The following is an 18,636-nucleotide window of genomic DNA, read 5'->3' as shown; positions in this document are numbered from 1 at the left end:
AAGATTCTTCTGAGGATTACTGGTATCGTGATTGTCAAAAAGAATTAATAGGACTTAAACAGAGGGGAACTTGCCTGCTAAAAGCTACAGTTTGCTTCTATAGTCCTAGAAAACTGTTAACTAACCCTCCAACTCCAGGCAAGTTTTCGAATATCCTTTGAGGCTATTTGACACTATTTGTAGATTAAGGAGAACATGTAATTAAGTCTGGTTTGCAGTATATTGTTTTATATAATTACTTTTGATTGCATTTAAAGAAATTTAAAAACAGAAGCACTAGTATGAAATGACCAAACAATAGATAGGCAGAGAGAAGGATTTTATAGTTAGTTGACTTAACACTGTAATTGAATACTTCTCTGAAAATAAATGCAATCCAACCATTATGCAAGTTACTAAATAACTTGCCTGTTACTTAGTTCTCTATTGTTCTATGTTTTTTTTTCTCAGTCAAGTTCCATGTTTTGTATATGGTGCAGAGGAAAGGAGCATGGATGGGGCTGTGGGGAGAGCTCCTATCTAATTATTATCAGTCACATCTCTAAGCACAGTGCCTCCAACCTGGTCTCAGGGTCTCTTACAGCAGAAGGCAGGAGTACCCTTTTGAGATCTGTTCACGGTACTGCAAAAGTTAGGTACAAATTCAACTGTCCCCCCATGAGTTGACTAGCAATAGCTGTGTGACTCTCCCAAGGAACCACGAATAAACCCCCATACATATCCTCCGCCCTTAGCATTCAAACCTGACCTGTTGTTAGATTCACTTTTAGATTATTCTGCTGAGAGGTGTCTATACTGCACCCCCTTTAGTTAAACATTTAGACCCTCTAGCTTTTCCTGGGTGATCAGCTGACGCCAACCACAATCACCTCAATCGCTGGTGCTTTGGTAGGGAGGCACACAGAGAACATAATACCAAAGAAACTACTGGCTTTGTAATACCTGGCAAGATACACTTGCAATAAGTTTTTACCTTCCTAAGTATACTTTACTTAGGTTGCCATTAAGATATAACTGTATTTTCTACATTCATGGAGAAGGGATTAGCATGTATTGGAATCAAGTGGGGAAATCATGGTTGAGATTCTAAATGTGTCACAGAGAAGCCACTCTAATTTTGAAAGAAGAATGTACTTCCTATGAAACATCTCTTTCTCTAGTGTAGAAGGACACAGCTTGGAGAATGTCATCAAGCTAGTAAATGCCTTCTTGTGGCTGATGGGTAAAGGAAGGGGAAAAGAGAGGATGGGAAAGGGGAAGGATTGAGGAGGCGAGTTCTATTTCTTTAAAACTAATCTTCTAAAGTGGAGGTTAGGCTCAGCCTATGCAACAAATGTGATATCTGTAAAAATTGTTTCATGAAATTTCCATACCTAAAATATGCTCCCAAATTGAGTTCTGGAGCAAAGGGCTTATCTGAAACAATGGTGGAACCAATTCCCGAAGCCTGGACAGGAATCCGATAGGTGTTGCTATTTTCAATGTCCAAAATGACCGTGTCTTTGAATGTCAGTATGTCATTCAGGTTGGCAGTCAGTGTCAGTGGGACATCGGTTTCCGGGGGAACCATGCCTTCATTAGGTTTAACTGTCCAAAGGGACTTTTTGCGTGCCTGCAGTGGAAGATGACAAGTTACAATGAAGGTATCTTGGCTTTTCATTCTGCTTATGTCAAAGCCCTTATACTTCAAATGGCTGGCGCAGCAGAATTCAACATCAGAGACAAACATTGTTTTTTCAAATCAAATTGCTGGTGTTTGTTGGCTTTTCCTTTCTCCCAAAACAATCTGACTCTGAAGAGCAAACTTAAAATTCTACTTTTGAATGTTCTGTGAAGATTCTTTACCTTTCTTTCCCAAGATGACAGCTTGGTTCTCTAACAAGCTTATATTAATTATCTGCTCTAATCTCCAAATTCTGAGATACCAACAGAAAGTATGACATGCTTTCCAGAATTTGGAATTTTTACAAGAAAAGATTTTCAAATGCAAAGTTTCTATGATGTTATAGTGAGCACGAGCAGCTTTCATTAATAAACACAATACAGAAGGTCATCCTGGTTTCTTTTATTGCAGAATAATCAATAGAATTTCATTTGCCAAAATTACAAATTTATTTTGGTATATATAATAGGACTAGATTATAGAATTGGAAGTGACCCCCACCAATTTGTTCCCTTTAACTGCTTAGAGCCTCATGACTCACTCCTTTTCACCCTTCAGGTCTTTGGTCAAATAACACCTCCCAATGAACATGACCATCATATTTTCAATTGCATCCACTGCCCAGCATTACTGACCACCTTTACCCTGCTCTATTTTTAATTCTTAGCCCTTATTACCTAAGAGGACATTCCAGTCCAAAGTCATCCTTCTTCAATTTAATTTCTGTGGAGTATTTCTCAGTATAAAAACACCTCTAGCTCTATGTGGGCACAAGTACAATATAAGGGTATGAATCAGAAACTTTCTGACAAGCTTAGTTGGGTTTGGAATAGAATTGCACTGACAATCTTTGTGGATGAGAAGAATGTACACTGCAATTTGCAGGAAAGAGTTAGAGATTTCAGCCAGGCAGAATCTCACAGAGTAGAAATGCCTTGGAATTTCACTAGAATTCAGGTCTGGCCCCACTTCAGGTCCATAAATTGGATTTGATCAGTGGCTCCTATGGACACTTTCTCAGGAACAGGCTCACAGGTACTCAAAAAAGGAGAATTTAATAATTAAGCCAAAATGCCAATTTCCTGATTTATTATTGAGGACAAATCCTATTAGACAAGAATACAAGTTACATTTCCATCTGGCTTGAAAGTCTACATGGGAAATAATAAATAAACTGCCTTTTTTAAATTTAACTGAAATTAAATCAAGCAAAGAGCAGTTATCAAGATTATGAATTGTATATAACGAGGATGTAGATGAATGATGATGGGGGAATTTTATTTTAATTTTGGCATCAAAGGAAATTATAGATTTAACTTTAAATCAAGACTCCTATTATTACTCATGATCTTTTAATATGGGACATTTCTAGAGACACAGAAATAGAAGAAAACCATTAAATATTAAATACCACGCTAAATAAACTAGGGCCCACATAGGGGAGATTTTTACAATAATTTTCTCTATTTGAAGGACAGTCATGGGAAAAAAAGCTGACTCCATCTGTTTTCTGACTCAATCTGTTTTCTCAAAATCTTTATAACTTTTCTATTCATAGTAAGCTGACCATAGTATGGTGCTAAAGTATCAAGAAAACAGTAATCTCCTTTCCAGAACATTAACCTGCATTTTTAAATAATTTTATATTAAAAAGACAATAATCCTTACAAGTTTAATTTTCAGAATTATAGATCTATTATTATTGGCTGGAAAAACTACAAGGATAGACTATAACTACATTCTGTTGATATTTAGGTTCAAAGAAACAGTTTCTAATGCAGCTACTTAATTTATCCAAAAATTTTTTGACAGTCCAAAATGAAACCACAAAACCCTCTAACACATTAATCACAGAAAATGACTCAAAAATGAGTTCTATAAGGGGTATAAATGCAAATTCAATTTTCTATAGATATTTTAAACTGTAGCTTCATTTCATCTAGAGTTTTTATCAGAGTAGATAGGAGTCTTTGGCTTATATCATTGTCAGTCTGACCTACACAGTCAAAGCAATACATGGAAACAGATTTCTTATACTTGAATAACCAGCCCTTCTCCTTATTTAGAAAAAATTGTCTTTTTCACTTTCAGCTTTTAGATTCTAGGATACTATTTCAGATAAGGTAATGCTAGATGCTGTAACAGAAAGAGGCTTGAGCTTAGTGTCTTAATACAATATAGCTTGTTTCTTATTTATATGAATTCCAATTGGTGGCAGGGCTGGGGATGAGCTTCTGCTCCAGTCAGTCATTCAGGGGTCCTGGCTAAACAGATTCTTCCATGTTTAGCCCATATCTTTTAAGGTCCCCCTGGACACTCCAGCTGGCCAACAAGAGAAGAAAGAGAATGAAGGGTCACACAGGAGGATTTTATGCACTAAGCCTAGAAGAGGTACACATCACTTCTGCCCACTTCCATAATCCAGAACTGTCATGCAGCCATCCTAACTCTCAGGCAGGCTGGGAAATGTAGTCTAGCTCTGTGCCCAAGAGGAAAGGGAGATGGGTTTGGTGTACTGCTAGCTACTTTCTGCCCCAGCTACCTTGTTGGTTCAGTTTACTGCCACTTCTTCAGGTCTGCCCCCAGTTCCCCCAGATCTTGGACTTTGAGAGGTGAAGGTTCATTCTATCAGAACACAGAAGTGGGAGCATAACTTCAAATCCTATGGCAGTTGCAGATCCAGAGTTTATTTCCATCTGCTGTTAGGACAAAAGAAGGGGCAACTTGGAGAGAAAATAAGAAAGTTCTAGGCAAGAAAATCACCCTATTGGCTCTTCTTCCCAAATTTGTGGCGTTAGCACACTCTATATAGGTTTTACTCATTTATGGGCTTACAGTTAAGACATAAATTAATGCCATTTTTGCCCTTCTTTTATCATAAAGCAAATGTCTTTCAGAAGACGGCACTGTCCATGTCATCTTTCTTATTAAAACTATTTATTTTCCTCCTCTAGTCAGTAGCACGGGTCAATTCTCTGTTCCACAATGAAGAGCGAGTGACACCAGCATAAGTATGATTTCAAATCAGGGAACATTAGTTTTTGATGGATGCATACCATTTCTTTTCTGATTACTGATGTCACAAGTTGGCTGCTATGGAAAGAAGACAGGAGAGTGAATCTCCAGGACTGAATTGGAAGATTTCTTTCTGATGAAGCTTATTAATCAAAGCCTGGCATAAAACCAGGCAGCAAAGGATGTTATGGAATCCAAGAATAAGAAACATTAAAATGCCAGATGCTAAGGTACCAGGCTCTCCTTACCAAAAGTCAGGTTCTAAACCACACTCACACCCTTGTATCTTTTCGGTATTTAACTTTTATGGGTATTCTTTGCTTCGAGGAAGGGCTTGAGGTATGTGACGTTTTCTGCTATTAGATGACAAACTTGGCTAAAGAAGGAATGGATGAATGATGATCATCCTCGCAGTGGAGGGCAGTTTGCAATCTTTTCGAGACCACAAAACAGCAAGATTAATAGCTGATGGAATTAGGTTAAGAAAGGGGCTCTGAAGGAAAAGAGACATGGGTCTGAGTCCCAGATATGCTGTTTTCCAGCTGTTATTAGGCCTGTCATTGAACTGTGCCCAGTCTCAACTTTCTCATCTGTAGCTCAGGATTTAGATTATACCTTCCACGGAGTTGGGGTGATGGTTAAAGGAGGTAGTGCTTATAAAACACTCAGCATAGTGTCTGACACATAGCAAGTCCTCATAAATGAAAGCTATTGTCATCATTTTGCCAAAATCCAAAATGTCCCACATGACACCTATTTATGGACTCAATAGTATTTTCTAAAATAGATTATTAAACTGAAAAAACAAGAATGTCAATAAAGCATTTCATATACAATATTCTTGCCAGAGAGACAATGCTAGTAAGGGTTTCTGGTAAGTAGAAGTCTCAGATGGCCCCAAGATCCCTGTCCTCTGGTGTAAACAAATATTCTCTCCAGTATTCAACCAAACACCACCTAGGTGTTGGCTGTGAAAGGATTTTGCAGATGTAGTTAAGGCCCCAGATTAGTTGACTTTAAGAAAGGGAGGTTACCCTTGGTGGGTCCCTTAATCAGGTGAGCCTTTAGAAGGGACTGAACTCTTCTTAGTAAGGACATTTGTGGCATGAAGAGGCCTCTCCTGGCAGGAGCCAAATGGCAGGGAACTGTAGGTGGCCCCTAAAACAGCTGAGAGCAGTCTCTATTTCACAGCCAGCAAGAAAACGGGGGCCGTCGCCATTCAACTGCAAGGATGTGAATCCTGCTAACAACCTGAAGTGGTCTGGAAGTGAATCTTTCACTATTCAGCCTCCTGAAAGGAATGCAGCCCAGGCAACACCTTGATTTCAGCCTTTTGAAATCCTGAGCAGAGCATCCAGCCAAACCATGCCCAGACTCCTGACCCATGGAAACTCTGGGACAATCCATTTGTGCTGTTTTAAGCCACTAAGCTTGTGGTTATTTGTTACACGGCAATAGAAAACTAATACAGGGTTCCATATATTTGTTTGATAAAATTGCCTTCCTAAGGCTGCAACAAAATCTTCATCAACAGCTGCCTCTGTTTTTTTTTTTTTTTTTTCCCCTGTGAATTGGGGTTAGAAGACTGGAGTTGCTTTGGCAGCCTGTAAACAACATGTACAGGAGTTGTCTGTGTGCACATGTGCATATATGACTTGCAAAAGACAAAAAATCTGTGATCTTTTGCAAAGCAGAATTCCATGTCCACTGATGATTTGGTGTTAAGCCCTCCTGCCTGTGGGTTCACATATCAAAACATGACATTTGCTTTCTTTTGACAATAGGGCATCAGTGTACTTCTTATGTAGCACTCAGCTCCCAATGTAAAGGAGCCAGAGCTTTTACAAGTTTCCTTAACATGTATTTAACATTTGCCATGAAAGACAGAAGTGAACACTATTGTTTGCACATCACTTCAGCAATAACTGAGTGTGAATATGCTTAGAAAGACCTGCTATTCTGTACATGCTAATGACTATGAAGCTTGAAGAAAATAGCAGTGTGCATTTTTTTTTTCAAAATAACTTATTTGCCAATTGAAATCTACAAGAGTTTCCTTCCATGAAATAAGAGGAAGCAAACAACAAGAGGAACCAAGCTTTGGAGTGAGGGATTTATTTTGATTTATACTATTATCTCAGCAGATGATCAATTCTTTGTGGAACAAGAACAATGAAAAGTCACTGAGGCCTTTTCCCTTTTTGTCTTCTAAATGGTATCTCTAGCCGTATGGTTCTCTTCTCTGAAGTGAGTCACTTTGCTGCTTAAAATAATTAAATGAAAATTAGGAGATGAGGTATAGAAGAAAAGAAAAGGTGCTAGAGCTGTACAAAGGAGGCAGCTTAGCTTTAGAATAAAATGCATGGGTTTTAGAGTCACATGACCTGAGGGTCAAACATGGACTCTCTCATTCATAGCTAAGTGACATTGGGCTAATTTTAAAAATAATTTGGCAAATTTCAAATTTTATTCATAAGAATAAGTTTACATCAATATTATCTTAAAAATTTTTTTTATTGTAATGACATATACAACTCAAAATATCCTATTTTAAACTCTTTTCTTTTTTTTTAAATTTTATTTTGAAATAAATTAAAAGTTACAGGAATAGTTGCAAAAACAATACAAACCCCATAAACAGCATACCCTGACCCCCTTCCCTGATACTCTAATCCATCAACTTTAACATGCTGTCACACTGCCATTTATTTCTTTCCCTCCCTCCCTATCTATCATCCATCATCTATTGCTCTGTCTTCTGAACATATGAGAGCAAGCTGCACACATCCTTGAACAAACACTGTAATTCACATATACAATTCCCATGAACAAGAACATTCTTTTATGCAATCCCATTAAGCAAAGCTAAAAAGTTCAAGAAATTCAACATTGATACAAAGCTTACATTCTATATTTCCTTTTTTTTTTCTTATGTCCCAACTGTGTCCCTTTGAGCCTCCTGTCCTCCATCCTCAGATCCCATCCAGGATCATCCTTGGCATTCAATTGTCATCTATTTAGACTGTCTTTTTTTTTTTTTTCAATTGTGGAAACATATATATAGCCTAAATCTTCCCATTCCACCCCCTCCCTAGCATTCCATTAGTGGGATTAATCACATTTAGAATGCTGTAATGCTATCACCTTCCCACCATCCATTACTAGAAATTTACCTTCAACTCAAACAGCAACCCTACACTCATTTCTTAACTCCCCATTGCCCCTTCCCCCACTTCTCATAACCCATACTCTACTTTTCATCTCTATGGTCCTATTCTCTGATAATTTCTTTGTGTTTACTGTGGGGCTTAAATTTAACCTCTTAAATCTGTAATAATCTTGGTTTTCTTTGATACCAACTTAACTTCAACAGGACATGTAAACTATGTTCCTATACTCCTCCATTGCCCCGCTTTATACAGTTCTTGTCAAAAATTACATATTTTACATTGAGTCCAAAACCACTGATTTGTCATTAGAGTTTATGTATTTTATATCCTGTAGGAAGTAGATAGTGGAGTTACAAATAAAAAATTATTGACTTCTATTTTTTTTCCCTTTTAATGCCTTTTTTTTTTTTCATTTTTATTGAGATTGTTCAGATACCATACAATTATCCAAAGATCCAAAGAGTACAATCACTTGCCCCTGAGTACTCTCATACAGCTGTGCATCCATCACACTTAATTTTTGTTCAATTTTTAGAAACTTTTCATTACTCCAGACAAGAAATAAAGTGAAAGATGAAAAAAGAAAAAAAGAAAAGGAAACGCTAATCCTCCCCTATCCCTAACCAACCCCCCTCAATTGTTGACTCATAGTATTGATATAGCACATTTGTTACTGTTTATGAAAAAATGTTGAAATACTACTAACTGTAGTATATAGTTTGTAATAGGTATATAGTTCTTCCCTATATGCCCCTCTATTATTAACTTCTAATTGTATTGTCATACAATTAGATAAAATGTACAAATATGTTCTTTTACGAGGGAGAACAAGCAGATGTCAACCTTGCAAGGTGTTAAAAATGGGGAGGCATTGGGGGAGGGATGCAATCAGCATAAACTAGAGACTGTAACTAATGAATCATTGTACTATGCTTCCTTTAATGTAACAAAGGTGATATACCAAGGTGAATGCAGATAAGAGGTGGGGATAGGGGAGGCATGTTAGACACTTGACATTGACTGGTTCATGGAAGTGATTTCTAGTATTTGTACAGTTGATCATGGACATTGCCCACCATAGGATTCAGTTTTATACATTCCCATCTTTTGACCTCCAACTTTCCTTCTGGTGACATATATGACTCTGAGCTTCCCCTTTCCACCTCATTCACACACCATTCGGCGCTGTTAGTTATTCTCACATCTCACTACCAACACCCCTGTTCATTTCCAAACATTTAAGTTCATCCTAATTGAACATTCTGCTCATACTAAGCAACCACTCCCCATTCTTCAGCCTCGTCCTATATCTTGGTACCTTATATTTCATGTCTATGAGTTTACATATTTTAATTAGTTCCTATCAGTGAGACCCTGCAATAATTGTCCTAATGTGTCTGGCTTATTTCACTCGGTATATTGCCCTCGAGGTTTTGTCATCAACCCATTTTTTTTTAATATGGTTTTGTTCACTCACCGTACATTCCATCCCAAGTAAATAATCGAAGGTTTTCTGGATGGTCATACATTTATGTGTTCACCACCTTCACCACTGTCTATATAAGAGCATCTACATTTCTTCCACAAGGCAGGAGGGAGAGTCAAAGAAGGTAGAGAGGCAAAAGAAAGAGGAAGAAAAAATGACAGCTAGGAAGCAGCAAAAGGAAAAATAACCTTAAATCAAAGTAGAATAAAGAATCAGACAATACCACCAATGTCAAGTGTCTAACATGCCTCCCCTATCCCCCCCTCTTATCTGCATTCACCTTGGTATATCACCTTTGTTACATTAAAGGAAGCATAATACAATGATTCTATTAGTTACAGTCTCTAGATTATGCTGATTGCATCCCTCCCCCAATGCCTCCCCATTTTTAACACCTTGCAAGGTTGACATTTGCTTGTTCTCCCTCGTAAAAGAACATATTTGTACATTTTATCACAATTGTTGAATACTCTAGATTTCACCAAGTTACACAGTCCCAGTCGTTATCTTTCCTGCTTTCTTGTGGTGTCTCACATGCTCCCCACCTTCCTCTCTCAACTGTATTCATAGTTACCTTTGTTCAGTGCACTTACATTGCTGTGCTACCATCTCCCAAAATTGTGTTCCAAACCACGCACTCCTGTCTTCTATCACCCTGCAGTGCTCCCTTTAGTATTTCCTGTAGGATAGGTGTCTTGTTCACAAAGTCTCATTGTCTGTTTGTCAGAAAATATTTTGAGCTCTCCCTCATATTTGAAGGACAGCTTTGCTGGATACAGGATTCTTGGTTGGCGGTTTTTCTCTTTCAGTATCTTAAATATATCACACCACTTCCTTCTTGCCTCCATGGTTTCTGCTGAGAGAATCGCACATAGTCTTATTAAGCTTCCTTTGTATGTAATGGATCGCTTTTCTCTTGCTGCTTTCAGGATTCTCTCTTTGTCTTTGACATTTGATGATCTGATTATTAAGTGTCTTGGCATAGGCCTATTCATATCTCTTCTGTTTGGAGTACACTGCACTTCTTGGATCTGTAATTTTATGTCTTTCATAAGAGATGGGAAATTTTCATTAATTATTTCCTCTATTATTGCTTCTGCCCCCTTTCTCTTCTCTTCTCCTTCTGGGACACCAATGATAAGTACATTATTGTACTTTGTTTCATCCTTGAGTTCCCGGAGACGTTGCTCATATTTTTTCATTCTTTTCTCCATCTGCTCCTTTGCGTGTAGGCTTTCAGGTGTTTTGTTCTCTAGTTCCTGAGTGTTTTCTTCTGCCTCTTGAGATCTGCTGTTGTATGTTTCCATTGTGTCTTTCATCTCTTGTGTTGTGCCTTTCATTTCCATAGATTCTACTAGTTGTTTTTTTGAACTTTTGATTTCTGCTGTATACATGCCCAGTGCTTCCTTTACAGCCTCTATCTCTTTTGCAATATCTTCTCTAAACTTTTTGAACTGATTTAGCATTAGTTGTTTAAATTCCTGTATCTCAGTTGAAGTGTACGTTTGTTCCTTTGACTGGGCCATAACTTTGTTTTTCTTAGTGTAGGTTGTAATTTTCTGTTGTCTAGGCATGGTTTCCTTGGTTATCCAAATCGGGTTTTCTCAGACCAGAACAGGCTCAGGTCCCAGAGGGAAGAAATATTCAGTATCTGGTTTCCCTGCTGGTGTGTCTTAGAAAATTGCTCCACCCTTTGATGCCTCGGGTCACTGTGCTTTTCTGCCCAGCAGGTGATGCCTGTTAGCCTATAATTATTGATTGGTGTGAGGAGGTATGGCCGTGTTCCCCCAGGCTCTGGGGTCTGGTTCTGAATGGAAAGGGCCCTACCCCCTTCCTCCTAGAGAGGACAGACCCCCCAGGTGGAGGTCGTTAGCATTTCAGTGGTCTCGCTCTCTGCTTGTGCTGTCTCCACCCTTCTCCACTTCACAGCCCTGGAAACTGAAAATGACTGGGGCTTTCTCCACTGAGCCGAAAAAGAAACAAATAGTCCCCTTCAGACCCAGTCCAAGGTGACCCCCCGGCTCTCCCAGGTCAGTCGTCACCCAAAGCCTCTGTCTGTTTTTTGGGGATGCGTACCTGTAGTGAGCAGTTCACACTTGCTACTTAAAAACCCCAGTTGGAGCTCAGCTGAGCTATATTCGCTTGCTGGGAGAGAGCTTCTCTCTGGCATCATGAGGCTTTGCAGCTGGGGCTATGGGGGAGGGGGTCGCACAACTTGGTTCTGCAGGTTTTACTTACAGATTTTATGCTGTGTTCTCGGGCATTCCTCCCAATTCAGGTTGGTGTATGATGAGTGGATGGTCTCGTTTGTCCCCCCGCAGTTATTCTGGATTATTTACTAGTTGTTTCTGGTTTTTTGTAGCTGTTCCAGGGGGACTACTTAGCTTCTACTCCTCTCTATGCCGCCATCTTGCCAGAGTCTTCTATTGACTTCTATTTGTATTCCATTGTGGCCAGAGAATGTGCTTTCAATATATTCAATTTTTTTTTTTTAGTTTATTGAGGCTTGTTTTATGTCCCCACATATGATCTATTCTGGAGAAAGATCTGTGATCACTAGAGAAACATGTATGTCCTGGTGATTTGGGATGTAAGGTTCTATATATGCCTGTTAAAATTCTCTATATCTCTCTCTCCTTTCTTTGTTTCTCTGTCAGTGGGGCTCCCTTTAGTATCTGAAGTAGGGCAGGTCTTTTATTAGCAAAATCTCTCAGCATTTGTTTGTCTGTGAAAAACTTAAGGTTTCCCTCAAATTTGAAGGAGAGTTTTGCTGAATAAAGTATTCTTGGTTGGAGATTTTTCTCTCTCAGAATTTTAAATATGTCATGCCACTGCCTTCTCGCCTCCATGGTGGCCGCTGAGAAGTCACTACTTAGTCTTATGTTGTTTCTTTTGTATGTGGTGAATTGCTTTTCTCTTGCTGCTTTCAGAACTTGCTCCTTCTCTTCAGTATTTGAGAGTCTGATCAGAATATGTCTTGGAGTGGGTTTATTTGGATTTATTCTATTTGGAGTTCGCTGGGCTTTTATACTTTGTGTATTTATATTGTGTAGAAGGTTGGGGAAGTTTTCCCCAACAATTTCTCTGAACACTCTTTCTAGACCTTTACCCTTCTCTTCCCCTTCTGGGACACCAATGAGTCTCAAATTTGGATGTTTTATTTTATCTATCATATCCCTGAGATCCATTTCAATTTTTTCAATTTTTTTCTCCATTCTTTCTTTTGTTCTTTCATTTTCTGTTCTGTGGTCCTCGAGGAGGCTGAGTTGTTGTTCAGCTTCCTCTAATCTTGTATTATGAGTATCCAGTGTCTTTTTAATTTGGCCAACAGTTTCTTTTATTTCCACAAGATCTTCTATTTTTTTATTTACTCTTGCAATGTCTTCTTTATGCTCTTCTAGGGTCTTCTTTATGTCATTTATATCCTGTGCTATGCTCTTCTTCATGTCCTTTATATCCTGTGCCATGCTCTCATTCTTTGACTGTAGTCCTTTGATTAATTGCACCAAAAACTGTGTCTCTTCTGATCATTTGATTTGGGTGTTTGGGACTGGGTTCTCCATGTTGTCTGGTTTTACCAAATGCTTTAAGATTTTCTGTTGTTTTTGGCCTCTTGGCATTTGCTTTGCTTGATAGCTGTGATCTTCCAGGACCTCTGCTGAGGGAAGGCTGTGCTATGTCACAAGTGTGCACCTTCCCTCAAGGGAAGCCCCAGGCTGCCAGGCCATGCAGGGGCGCTTCCAGCCTGATGCAAAAATTGCTGAATGGGATGTCTCAACTCCCCCCCCCCCTTTCTGCACAGCTCTGCCTTCCCAGCTCTGGGACAACTAGCTGTGGGTGCACCCAAGGCCACTGTCCACGGCCGATATTGTGGCGTGTGCATGGTGCCGTGGGTTGCACTCCCCATCACACTGGATTTTCTGGCACAGCTCTGGGCTGTGGTATGGCCCCGAGCAGGAGTGTCACCAGCACACTGGGAAGCCAGCTGCAAGGGGTGCAGTTTCTTTCTCCTTTTGGTTCTCCCCTCTGTTCCTCTGGCCCCGGGACAATCAGCAGTGGGTGTGGGGAGGGCTATCCTACACGCCAGACACTGAGGCGTTGGCTACAGCCTGCTCCTGCAGTGTTTCACTGCGCGGTTCTCACTGCCGTATCTGTAGCTGCTCCCAGGTTTTTTTTTTTTTTTCTAAAAAGAACTAGTCCATCTCCAAACGCCAACCCGCAGTTTCCCCATACTGCTTTCAGCCGGCTTACTCACTCGTTTCAGAATGCAGACTCCTGGTTTCACCAAGTGCCCGGTCCCTGTGGATTTAGCAGACTTTGGCTGGCTGGTGCATTGCTGGAGCTGGTGTTCTGGGTCACTTTCTGGTTTTTATCTAGTATTTTTCACGGAGGTTTTTTTTGCCCTGTCTCACCTAGCCGCCATCTTAGGTTCTGCGTCCTAAACATTTTCAAATGTACAATTCAGTAGTACTAATTACATTCACAATAATGTGCCAACATCACCAAGATCCATTACCCAAACTTTGTCATCACCTCAAACAGAAACTCTACACCCATTAAGTAATAACTCTCCATACCCCCATTCCCCTGGTCCCTGGTAACCAGTAAGCTACTATTTGTCTCTATGAATTTGCTTATTCCAGGTATTTCACATAAGTGAGATCATACAAATTTGTCTTTTTGTGTCCAGCTTATTTTGCTCAGCATGATCTCTTCAAGGTTTATCCATGTTGTAGCATGTATCAGAACAACTTCATTCCTTTTTATGGCCGAATAATATTCCACTGTATGGATATACCACATTTTGTTTATCCATTTATCTGTTGATGAGATGCTTGGGTTGCTTCCATTTTTTGGCTATTGTGAATAATGGTGCCATGAACAATGTGTGCAAATATCTGTTTGAGTCCCTGCTTTCAATTCTTTTGGGTATACACTAATAAGTGGTATTGCAGGGTCATGTAGTTTTAGTTTCCTCATCTGTTACATGCACTACTTGAAGATCAAATAAAATGAGTGCCAAGTATCTTGCACTGTGTCTGGTACAAAGTTAACACTCAATAAATGGTGGACTTGATGTTATCTTTCAAAATTTCATGTCTATTAGAATAGCTGGAAGGAAATAACTGAATCTGTTGAACTGTAATCTAGTAGACTTGACTCTTGATGATATTATGTATAATTTATAACTCTATAGCTATATAGTTATGTATTACTATATAGCTTTTATCGTGTGACTGTGTGATGTGAAAACCTTGTGACTGACACTCACTCCCTTTACCCACTGAATGGGAAAATGAGTAATAAAATAATGACAAAAATGTATAAATAATGGAGGGGGGAGGGAATAAGGGGTATGGGATGCTCTGGGTGTTCTTTTTCTTTTTCTTTTTTTCTTTATTTTGGAGTAATGAAAACGTTCTAAAATTGATGGTGGTGATGAATGCATAACTATATTGATGATACTGTGAACCACTGATTGTATACTTTGGATGGATTACATGGTATGTGATTATATCTCAATAAAATTGCATTAAAAAAAACAAACAAAAAAAAAACCCATTTATGTCCAGTCTTCCTGCTTATGCCCTTCTCGATATATCTTTTTGACAGGATTATCTTTCATATACCTGGTACAATTCCTTTCCAATGGATTGGATTAGTGGTTCTGAGTCTTTTATCCCCTTTGAGGAAGCTATGGAATCCCCAAAGAAAGTGCACACACACACACATGCACTCACATACACTAAGCTTTGCATACAATTTCCAGGTCATGACAAATGGTGGACACGTCACTTTTTTTCTGTCTAATCAACATGTGAACTTACGTTTTATGTTTGCAGAATCCATCCTCTGTGTGACTCTTGGTGGAAGTCAAGATCCCACTTCATTCAAGCTTTCTCTAAACCATGGCAGCTAGGAACCAAGACTACTATACAAGATATGAGCCTCTGGCCTGGAGGGTCTACTTGAAATTCTTCAGGAGAGGACCAATGAACTTTCCCAGTCTCAGTTCCCAGCACTCTCCAACACGTACCCTTGGCTTCAGCCACACCAGATTAATCACCCCTCTCAAGTGTACTGTACATCCTCGCCGCACTTGTATATCCTGTTCTCTGGAAATGTACACCCATTTCTCTGTTCCTCTCCTCCTGATCCATCAAGCCTCCACTCAAATATTCCCACCTGTGAAAAACTTTAATTTACAGAAGAATTAATCACTCCCTCTTCTGCACTTACACATCATAACATAGCACACTGTAAAACTGTATTTGTTTGTGTATTAATTTCTTATTTGGGATTGTCAACTCTTTGAAGAGACATTCTATCTACCTTTATGTCTCTCATCTCAGCACAGTATCAGGCTTGGTAAAATAAAAAATATTGACTTTTTGGCCAATAAATATGTGAAAAATGTTCAGCCTCACCAGTAAGCCAAAGAAACAAAAATTAAATAACAACAAAACATTTTTTCACCTGTCAGAATTGGCAAAAACAAAAAATTGTTGGCAAGAGTCAGGAAGAGGGTGACACTCTTCACAACTGCTGTAAATGGGTACAAATTTTCTGGGAGATTATTTCACAAGATGTTCACACCATTTCACTGAGCAATTGCATTTCTAAGCATTTAGTCTAAGGAAACAGTTAAGGATGCAAGCAGCAATTAAGACATGAGTGATATTTACAGTAGTGAAAAACTGGAAACCATTAGTTAAGTCAACTTTGGTGGAGTCAAATGATGTAGTAGAATCAATCACTAAAAGTGATCTGTAGAAGAATATTCCCTAACAATTCATACAAAAAGTGACTACAATATATTGTTGAGTGAAAACAGCTGGTTACAAAACAGTATTATCCCATGGGAGGGTGGGAATACACAGATACAGACACAGACATACACACACACAGAGAGAGTGAAAAATCTGGAAGATGTACATCAAACATTTAATAGTGATTATTTGAAAAAAATAGTGATTATCTGCATGGTTGGAATATGAGTGATTTTTAAAAAATTTTTGCTAATTTCTAATTTCTATTTGTTCTATCAGGATAATGTAATGTGTGTGACAAGAATATCATGTAAATAAACACCTACATTTATTTAATAAATAACCCATCCTAATTCTCTTTAGAGCCAACTTAATTTTAACTGTCTGCCCTCCTCTTGCTTCAGTCTCATTCCCAGTTTCTTTCTTCTTCAGAAATTTTTTTCTTAAAAATAAATAATACATATACACAGTATAAAGTTAAAATGGATTTAAAGGATAAAGAATCTCTCCTCTGCCCCTCTTTCCCATTCCCTTTCTTTCTCTTTCATGCTTGTCCCTGGCCACTAGTTACCATCCCAGAGGCAGTCTTCGTTGTATCCTTCCAGTGACATTCTATGACTAAACAAAAGCATACTTGCATACATATTTTTCTTACATAAATGGTAGCATACTTATTTGGATATTACACCTCCTGAACAAACACCTAATGTCCTACTCTTTTCTGTCCTATTGTTTAGCTCTTTTTCTTGTAGTTCTACTTTGTAGAACAGCTCCTCAATTTTATCTTCCAATTTTTCTATCAAAATATAAAAAAAGACTTTAAGATATAGAGCCATGAAAATTTGTCTTTTTCACAAGCTCTTTCACCTTGTACTTTTTGTCTGTCAACATTAATAATCAAAGTTACCATTTACTGAATGCTTATTTTTCACCAGGAGCTTTCTACATATATTATCATGTTTAATCTTCTGGTTGCCGTTATTTGGTCCATTTACGGAGAAGGAATAAAAGGCTTAGAAAGGTGAAACAGCTCACCCAGAATCAGCACACGTAGAGCTAGGACTTCATTTCAGATCTGCCTGAATAGAACACTCTTACTCTATGTGATATATGATACAATATACTACCTCAGCACCCATGTACTCAACAACTCTTTCCTGAGTGCCTACTGTGTCTAAGTCCACAGCATATGAACATGCCTTCCCTTACATAATGTTGCCCTTCCCTCCCAGATGCATCCCAATTTAATGTCCTAACATCTCAGAGGAGCATTTTTTCAAAAGCATGAAACTTAATGTTGCATGCAACAATTTCATCATGACTGACACTAAAAAAGAGACACACTCCAAGTGCCCTCCCATGGAGAGGTCTACCGGTCATACGCACCCCTCCAGTCTCTGTCCTTTTGCTTGCGGCAGGGAAGAGGAAATGGGACTGAGGGAGGATATGATTTGTTCCCTGATAAACATTATATAACCTTAATGTCATTCCATTAACAAACTTACACACATGCTACTTAATGCACCTCTTCTTGTTTCTGTTTATCATATAAAAGTGTGTATTTCATTTGGTGCTGGCTCAATATTGAGTATTATTGTCTACTGTGTACAAAACAGCAGAGTAAATCCTCTAGTTGATAATGGCAATGATAGTCATCCCTTAATAGTGAAACATGAGTTGGGCTGATGATGATGCTGGTAATGGGGAAGGACTTATGAAATTTTATAGAGGGAAGGTGGGATTTGGAAAAAAACACACAACATGATCCACATAAAGGGAGTTTCCTTAATCTCCATCTATGATGACAGGTATTCACTGTATCACATATTTCCTGGGCAATAACTAGAAAAAACTGTTTGCTGAAGCCAATTAAGAGCTGAGGCAGGCAGAATGGAAATGGAGAGACTTTCAAAGCACGCAGGAAACCAAGATATTTTTTTTTTCTTTTATTTTCTGGACAACTCATTAATGACAAGGGAACCAAAACTCCTCCTCTCACTTTAGCTTTAGCATATACTCAAACCAATCACATTTGATGTGGAGAGCTGTTCGTCTAAATCCAGGGAAGGTGCTGACCCATCATGTTACTTACCATTCAATCAACAGGTTTCCTTCTCTCAGTGTGTTTTATAATCAATATGACCTGTTTGAATCAGCCTTCTGGTTTTACATTTAGCTTTTCCAAAGTGAAAGAGGCCTTAGGTGAGGAGGGGAGGTGGATGGGGAGGCTCACAGCTCTCTGTCAAGCACAAAACTTTGCTTCTGGAAGTCTCTCTCTCTCTCTCTCTCTCTCTCCCTCATTAGAGATGTGGGTTTACAGAACATAAAAATACAGGATTCCTATGTACCATCCTATTATTAACACCTTGCACTGGTGTGGTAATTTGTTACAACTGATGAAAGCACATTTTTATAATTGTACTATTAATTATAGTCCATGATTTAACTTAGGGTTCACTGCTTATGTAATACAGTTCCATGGATTTTAAAAGTTTTTATTCTATTATCATATATACAACCTAATATTTCCTC

At 38.7% G+C, this 18,636-nt stretch overlaps 1 protein-coding gene across 11 annotated transcripts in view; it reads right to left on the bottom strand.

The window, feature by feature from the left end:
• The window catches only part of HYDIN (HYDIN axonemal central pair apparatus protein), a 534,664-nt gene that overhangs the window by 225,685 nt on the left and 290,343 nt on the right, over positions 1-18,636 (bottom strand). For all 11 annotated transcript variants that reach the window (XM_037815908.1, XM_037815907.1, XM_037815906.1 and 8 more), the window contains one exon: positions 1,374-1,612. In XM_037815908.1, the coding sequence (XP_037671836.1) occupies positions 1,374-1,612 (239 nt within the window). The remainder of the gene's footprint in view (positions 1-1,373; positions 1,613-18,636) is intronic.

Source organism: Choloepus didactylus, chromosome 22 (assembly GCF_015220235.1).
Source record: "Choloepus didactylus isolate mChoDid1 chromosome 22, mChoDid1.pri, whole genome shotgun sequence".
Lineage (NCBI taxonomy): Eukaryota > Metazoa > Chordata > Mammalia > Pilosa > Megalonychidae > Choloepus > Choloepus didactylus.
The sequence above is the reverse complement of the archived record's forward strand: the minus strand, read 5'-3'. Positions and strand labels throughout refer to the sequence as shown.